The 8,337-nt window shown below is 34.8% G+C and overlaps 1 protein-coding gene across 2 annotated transcripts; it reads right to left on the bottom strand.

Annotated features, from left to right (window-relative positions):
• Positions 1–704: 704 nt before the first annotated feature.
• LOC127087549 (uncharacterized) lies at positions 705–7,555 on the bottom strand. Of its 2 annotated transcripts, none has more exons than XM_051028446.1 (10): positions 7,279–7,555; positions 6,942–7,067; positions 6,667–6,754; positions 3,517–3,602; positions 3,212–3,427; positions 2,610–2,791; positions 1,793–1,951; positions 1,634–1,714; positions 1,494–1,548; positions 705–1,177 (listed from the first exon to the last, which is right to left on the bottom strand). In XM_051028446.1, exons 1-10 carry the CDS (start codon positions 7,387–7,389, stop codon positions 968–970), a joined length of 1,314 nt encoding a protein of 437 aa, XP_050884403.1. In that variant the 5' UTR covers positions 7,390–7,555; the 3' UTR covers positions 705–967. The 2 variants fall into 2 exon arrangements, with proteins under 2 accessions (XP_050884403.1, XP_050884404.1); XM_051028447.1 differs by having other exon boundaries at positions 2,610–2,731.
• Between the last annotated feature and the right edge of the window lie 782 nt (positions 7,556–8,337).

Genomic DNA, 8,337 nt, shown 5'->3' with positions numbered 1-8,337 from the left:
CTGTAGCTAGGGACAAGTTTCAAGAAGGTACTTCTGAGAAGGTCACTCTACAAGCAATTAACAGACACTTAATCTATTGTACTATAGAAAGTGGGGGAAGAACAGGCACTGCATCTATTGCACTATAGAAAGCAAGGGAAGAACAGAAGCGTTAGATATACTCAATAGTGATATTTTAATTTGTATTTAGATATTATGGATTTTAATTTATATGATTTGTTGTATTTTATGAACATTGATGTATGATTTATCAATATTTTGTTTGACAATACAATCTTTTTAACGATTATAGTATATTGTGGATATAATTTTAAAATGTGTATATTTTATTAATAATGAAAATTTTCTTTAAAATTACATTGCAATCGATAGATGCAAATATTATCTTGGTGTTTGTCCAAATTTTGATATCTAAATTCACCCCATTTTTAACCATCTTGTGAAGAAATGCATCCAAATCAAATGCGAGATTTATCCAAAGATTAAAATTCAGAATTTAATATGTCCGCGGTTCTTTTTGGCAAGAATGAAGGTGTTTCTACGATGAAGTGATTTTGTTATAAAATGAGTGTGTCATTCAATCTCTATGAATGACATTAATTATTCAACTAAACTTAATTGATTTGTTTTAGATTATCAAATTTATCTTGTCAATTTAATTTGATAACCATCCCGTATAGTCTTGTTTAATTTTGACAAGCCTCTAAACCAACCATGAATGTAATTGATCGTTTCAATTTGTTCTTACAAGAATAGAATGACCAATTCACCATTCACTATTGTACACAGGTAAACGACTCCAACTAGCAAAATATTTCATTTAGCATCATTTTCAACCTACCAAACTTTGCGAGGCGTAATACCATTACCATGTACATTCTATGTATGCATCGCTCTAGCAAAATCATCACTAATCATCATTTGTCATGTCGTTTGAAGCAGTACATCCAAAGAGAACTCAATGTCACTATCCTCTTCTGCTCCGGCTACTAGGACTAGGTACACTTTTCGAACCAAGAGATTCACCTGAACCCTGTGAGTTTCTCTGACGAGGAGACAAACTTCCTTGTTGTGCAGGAGATGCAATTCGACGGGGAGATCCCAAACTTGCTTCAGTCCCTCTAGACGTAGACACCTCCACCTCCATACTCTTGGCTTCTTCACTCAGAACTGCTAACTGTAAGTCAAAAACATATGTGCAAGAATCAGTGAAGATATGATTGAACAAATGTTGAATAGCATTGGAAGACCCAGAAATCTCAAATTTGCTGGGTACATGATAGAAGAAGAGGCTAGCCAAGTTTGTGCTGATTTTTCTGAATCTAAATTAGGGTCTTTCTATAAATAAAAGTAAAAGAGTTTGAAATACAATTTCAGAGGATTAAAGCAAAAAAGAAACTGAAATATATACAACCTCGATTAAGAAACTGACAATATGGTCCGAGAAAATCAATTACGGATGAACTTAGAAAAGATGATATATATATATATACCCGAATTTCATTCTCCCTGAGTCGATCTTGAAGTGCGTTTATTGCAGGACTTAAACTGTATCAAAAAGTAGTAATTCTTTAATGAAAGAGAACAAACCAATAAAAAAGAGAGATAAAACAAATGGACATCTTGCTCTGACCAATATTCAATCAACTTGCATAAGGAAGCTTGATAAGTTGAAGTGTGGTGTATGAAAGTGAGTGGATGCGCTTTCCCGTCCCTACAAAGTACAAAGAATGTTTCAATAAAATTTCATATATGTACTGAGAGTGAGTGTATATAGTTTATCAAATATCACCTTGTATTTTGTAAGATGGCTTGATTATATGCGGTTCGCTCCTCTTCAAATAGTACATGCTGCAGATCCGTATATGATGACAGCGGTGAATCAAGGTTGATAAGAGACAAGGATGGCAAAACATAGAGGGGAATTTCTTTTCTTACATACTCTGCACCACTGCCACCAAACACGTAACATGTGTTATTTTAAAACCCAAAAGGTTAGACTCAGAAAAGACTAGACATGGTATAACTGAACAAACATAATACAATGAATATAGAAAAATGAAATTCTCATTTATATTTAAGGGATTTTCAACAGTAATTAACTTCCATATGTCATTCAAAATTTAACTAAGAAATATGTCAAAAAGCACACACAGAATACCTGTCTCTCAGCACGAGTATATTTCTTAATGGAAAATTTACAGTGTAGTGTTATTATAGGCATGTCATATGGACTTGGTGGAACAATGGAACTGTGCCCAAGAAAGCTTCATACGCAAAGGTAGCAGAATCAGACTGAGGGGCACAGAGGGGAGCTTAAGACAGGTTAGAGATTATGTTCATACATACATGTGACAATTTTTACAATAAGAAGGGATATCAGCGCCTTCCCCTTACTCTTCCTAATTTGTCTCCAATGGCAAGTACATTACAGCTATCCAGACATTTATCACCCAGTCCCCTGGGATTGGGCTTCAGATGCAAAACAACAGCCACCATGCTCCCTTATGTGTACGGGATAAAATAAATCCAAATCCCAAAAACAGGCTTTATTTGTTGGTTGGATAAAGAACAAAGTGGTCAAGCACATACTCATCTATATTCTATACCTTGTGTCCAAATTTGAACGGTGCATAGCTTCCTGCATACTTTCTGACATATCCATGGGATCATCAAATCCGACGGTGTCTGAATTGGTGAGAAGATAGTTTCCTTCATCTTTTCCACTCCCCTGATAGTTAGCATCAGCATTAGCGAAGAAATTCCCCAATTCTGAAGATCTCCCCCCACCCTAGCAAAAAATTTAGTTGCATAAATTTAAACACACACACACACAAAACTAATTACTTTTATCCTGGACAGAAAATTACAAGAACAATTATACAGGTAGGGCAGCCTTAAGGGGCTGAACTCATCTCCATAAGATCAACCTCACCCACTGTATCAACAAAAAGATGTATATAAAAGCCAGTATAATAGGCAAAATTGGCTTAACCTTGAATAAGAACTTCACTCAGAAAAATATAGATTAGAAAGTGTCAAGGGTTGTTTTGTTCAACAAACACGCAGCCCCTACAGCTTGTATAGGTTGCAACATATTATGTAATTCTGTGTTCAACTGTAATCTACATTTTCAAACTGCTGTCTGTTCTTCAACCACAAAATGCAATACACTGGGTGTTAAATCTATTTGATATAAGATAATGTATACCTTACTAGTACCCGCATTTCTTGAATCACCAGTGTCTTGCTCTGAATTATCTGCCTTGAAGTAACTAGATCTTGTTGGTACATTCTCTGAGGTACTTGGTGATGAATCAATATTAATAATAGAGCTTCTATTTACAGGAGACAGAGGTATGGGTCTTGACATGTTATTCTGCTTCCCATCAGATGACTGGAAAGCAATTACTTGAATTCTTCCTACCTGTATACAGTTCACAGCTATTTGTTGTTAAAATTGGTGAGCGTATAGAATACAAGACGTCTCACAATGATCATGTGTTCGTGACCAACCTTGTTTGCATCTTCGTTGTAACAAGAAAAAATCAACCCAATAAATCCAGAATCAAGAAGTTGATACATTGCTTGAGTCCGCACATCTACAAAATAATAAGGATGCATATTATACACTGTTGCTTTGAATTAAACATGAAGAAAAAAGACAAGTTGTCATGTAAATAAAAATAAATAAATAAACTTTGTGTATCCTTTCTACTCCAACTTTTTAACAATTTTACTGCCAAGTTATTAAAGGGGTACACGTATGCAGACATATCCAAGACTTTTGAGGGAGAGGAGTCTAGAGCATATGCACGTGTATGATTTGTTAGTCAATGATATTATTTCCTTTAATGTGATGTTTAGAATTAGAAATTAGGAGATATTAGTCATTAATAGTTGTAATGATGATTGTATTATAGATACAAGTGAATAAGTGAATACAATGAAAGAAAGGGCAAGAAGCCAGAACTTATTGACATGGTATCAGAGCGACAGAGCCAGATTTAGGACTGCAATGTGGGCATTTGACTCAGGCTCACGCTAGGCGTGAGGGTGAGTGTTGAAGTTGGTATTTGTGTTATTGGAATTTGTTTGAATATGTGAGGGCAACCTCACCCTTTGAGCTAGCTTTTGTAGTTGAAAACCAAGTGTGTTTAACAACAATCTTGGTCTTCTGTATTCTTGGTTCACGGTCTGTTTCAGCCCTTGTGTTAGGTTCATGTTTTTTCCTTGCCTTGTCTGTTTTTGTTTCGCCCTTGTTTCGCCTCATTCTTGCTATTACTAGGTTCTCTGCTTTTTGTGGTTTGTTGTGGTATTCATCATGTTGACAGAGAAAGAAAAGGAGATTTTGTGTTTTCAATACAAAAATTATTGACAGGCAACTAAATTATTCACAGGCAACTAAAGACTCACGGTGGGTAAAGGCAATGCAAGAAGAGTTGCAAACACTTCAAGTGAATTATACTTGAGATATTGTTCCTTGTCCACCTACTACTAAACCCATTGGTTGCAACTCAATCGAGATGACTCCCTTGATCGTTTCAAAGCTCGACTTGTTGCTTTAGGCAACAAATAAGAATATGGAGTGGATTATTATGAGACCTCCGTACATGTAGCTAAAACGACTACAGTTAGAACGTATCCTTTTTATTGCAGCTTCTAAAGGATGGTCCATTCATCAAATGGATGTAAAGAATGTCTTCCTTCATGGTGACTTGGCGGAAGATATTTATATGATACTTTATTTATTCATCACACGGATGTTGGCATTGTTCTTCTTATTATTTATGTTGACGACATGGCCATTACAGGATCAGATCAAGCATATATTCAGAGACTTAAAGAGCCGCTCCAAGCTGCCTTTCATATGAAAGATCTAGGTTGTTCATTACTTCTTGGGCTTGCATGTTCCCTCTAACTCCGAGGTGATTTTGTCAATCAACACAAATATACTGAAGATTTAATATTTATGGTTGGCCTTCACTCTGCTGTCCCAATGGATATTCCTCTTTAAGTAAATGTTAAAATACCACTGTGACAAAGGTGATTTCTTCCCTGATCCTCTGAAGTATCGCCAATTGGTGGGTAGTCTTAACTATTTGACTACTATACGTCCAAATATTTCCTTTGCGATACACAACAAGTTAGTCAATTCATGCACACTTCTCGCCACCTTCACTTGACAGTTGTTCGGCGTACCATTCGTTACGTGAAAGGTACCTCTAATCGAGGTTTAATTTTCCCTTCCAATTCGTCTCTTACTTTATTGGCCTATAGTGATATGAAATGGGCAGGTTGTCCAGACACTAGAAGGTTTATTTTTGGTTGGTGCATGTTTCTTGGTTCTGCTTTGATTTCTTGAGCCATTCAGCTTGCTTCTAATCCGGTTTTTCATGAGCGAGGTAAGCATATTGAGGTAGAATGTCACTCCATTCGCGAGGCTCTCGATGATCATGTTATATCTCTTTCTCATGTCAGCTCACAATTTCAACTTGTGGATATCTTTACGAAAGATGTTCCTCATCCTCGCCACCAATTTCTACTGTACAAACTGATGCTTCTTGATCAGACACATCAATTTGAGGGGGATGTTAGTCAATGATATTATTTCCTTTGATGTGATGCTTAGAATTAGCCTAATAATAATTGTATATATTTGTAACTCCTATTTAACCTGAATAAATTAGGAATTAGGTGATATTAGTCATTAATAGCTGTAATGATGATTGTATTATATATACAAGTGAATACAATGAAAGAAAGGGCAAGAAGCCAAAATTTATTGACATGATTAGCGAGAACAACTTTACAAAAATTTTAAATTTTAAATTTGATAAAAAAAAATCCTTTCAACTTAATTCATGGAGGCCTCTCTGGGTAACTTAAACTTACTGTTCATGTATGATCAGAACTCAAAAACTATGTAAGAAAACCTCATTTTTTATCTCTAGCGTCGGTAATCATATTATCATATACCTTAAATACAAAAAGTGAGAAGTATATATAGAAGATATAGAAAAATGATAGTTGCATGTGGCGTGAGGCAAAGTGCTCAAGTTGAGCCAGTCAGAGCAGTTACAGTAGAACCCATGGTATTATTCTGTGGTTTGCGGAGAGGTGTCTGAGGTGCATATGAATAAGTAACATGTAACTATTAAATACCATACTACCAGTCACAGACGTGTGAATAATTTGTTTATTTCAATGAAAGTACACTTAACAGTCTTCATATAATTTCTCAGTCAAATGATAGGTAACCCCGTTTGTTATCGAGTTAGTTAGAGGGTGAGATAATAAACAATAAATAATAGGTAAGAAAACTTGAGTTTGTTTTGGATAGGAATTTAGAGAGGGAGATAACAAGGTCTCTCAAATACTTTGAATGTAATAGGTTTCTTATCAATAAACGGTAAACACCATTTTCATATATATTTTGATCTATTTCCTATTACCAATTCTCTCATTTCTAAAGTCCACATGAACAATATCCTCTATAAGAGATAAAATACTATATAACATCTTCCATTTCACAAATTCCTAACAGATGACTCAGTAACTTCAGTTATCCGCTCTAAACAAGGACAACTCAAACAATGAAACATTATATTAAGCACACAAGAAAACTATCAAACAATGAGAAATGGGTTGCCCAAAAGTACTTACCAACATGTGAAGGCAAAACAGTAATATGAGGATGTGAATGGTACCAGCCTATCACCCTAGTTATTCTTCCAGCTGAAACAGTCATTCTGTGCTATGAAGTTAAAGACACAAACAACCAACCATGGCAATCCTTAAACATCACCAAGAACAAGAAATTACCAAAAAAACAAATAGCATTGCAAAGTTAAATCAATGCACTAAATCGATTTTAGATCTAATATGCAATAACACTATACATAAAACAAGTAAATAGTGAATCAAAAGAAAAAGGATATATCAGCAAGAGCTGAAGCAGCAGCCAACTGTTCAGGCTTAGTTTCAACACGATCTTTTCTCCGATCAGACCTTGTTTGAGGAGATGCTCCCCATATCAATGCAGTCACAGCCCCATTTTTCGAATGCTAAATCAAGAATTTAACGAATTCAGTTCAACATTGTGAAAAAGCAAATTGGGGAAAATAAAAATCAAGAACTTAACGGATTCAATTCAACAGTGTGAAAAAGCAAATTGGGGAAAATAAAAATGAAGAATTTAACGAATTCAATTCAACATTGTGAAGCAAATTGGGGAAAATAAAAATCAAGAATTTGAGAAGGAAAAAAAGACTATACCTCGATGTCGCCAAGGAGAAGACCCATGATTTCTTCCGATTCAGTGGTGAATCCATGAGTTGCGCAAGTTAACCAAACTTCTTCAGACATTTTCACGCTTGTTAGAGCCATTATCGGTCGAAATTCAAACTCGTCGAAAAACCCTAAAACCCTATAATCTCATTCACTTGGATTTCTTTGTTTAATCTTTTGGATGTTTGTTTCCCTCTCTCTTCTTTCCTCAACTTCAACTGTCAAGTCAAGAGAACTAAGCAATTAATGCTAATCTTACTTCCATCGGCTAATTAAAAAATTTATTATAAATTAACTTTTTTTAAAGGAAATTCTTTTATTTCACTGATTTAAAAAAGATAAAAAAAATTAATCTCTTAAATATTTAAAAATGTGTAATGTTTGAAAGTGATACATTATAGATCTCAACAATATAATACATTATAGATCAATAATTAACAAGATGATATATTATAGATCAACAACCAACGAAATGTATTTCATTAGAAATATAATTGAAATATTGGTGTTTGATGTATTTCATTAGAAATATAATTGAAATGGTGAAATTAATGTGATTAATATTCACACCAGTAAAATCCAACTGACATATGATTATCAAGCATGTGTTTTAGTGTATGTTTTATTTCTATTTTGAAAGATATAAAAGCAATTCTAATGATGTGGAGTGTATGTTTGGTTAATCGAAAGTAGAATTGATTATGTTTAAAGGTATAATCTTTTGAGTTTAAATCTCTAGCAAGTGAAGACTGTTCCGGGTTGAAAACTGGAAGTCGTTGGAGGTTTTTTATCCTTTCCAGGTGGAATACTTGGTTAAAGAAGAAATCGAGACCCGTTCTAGGTTGAAGACCGGAAGTCATGAGAGGTTTGTTACCCTTTCCAGGTGGAAGGCTTGGTTAAAGAAGAAACTAAGACCAGTTATAGGTTGAAGATCGGAAGTCATGGGAAGTTTGTTACACTTTCTAGGTGGAAGACTTGGTTAAAGAAGAAATTGAGACCCGTTCCAGGATGAAGACCGGAAGTCATGAGAGGTTTGTTATCCTTTCC

This window comes from Lathyrus oleraceus, chromosome 5 (assembly GCF_024323335.1).
Source record: "Lathyrus oleraceus cultivar Zhongwan6 chromosome 5, CAAS_Psat_ZW6_1.0, whole genome shotgun sequence".
In the NCBI taxonomy this organism is placed as follows: domain Eukaryota; kingdom Viridiplantae; phylum Streptophyta; class Magnoliopsida; order Fabales; family Fabaceae; genus Lathyrus; species Lathyrus oleraceus.
The sequence above is the reverse complement of the archived record's forward strand: the minus strand, read 5'-3'. Positions and strand labels throughout refer to the sequence as shown.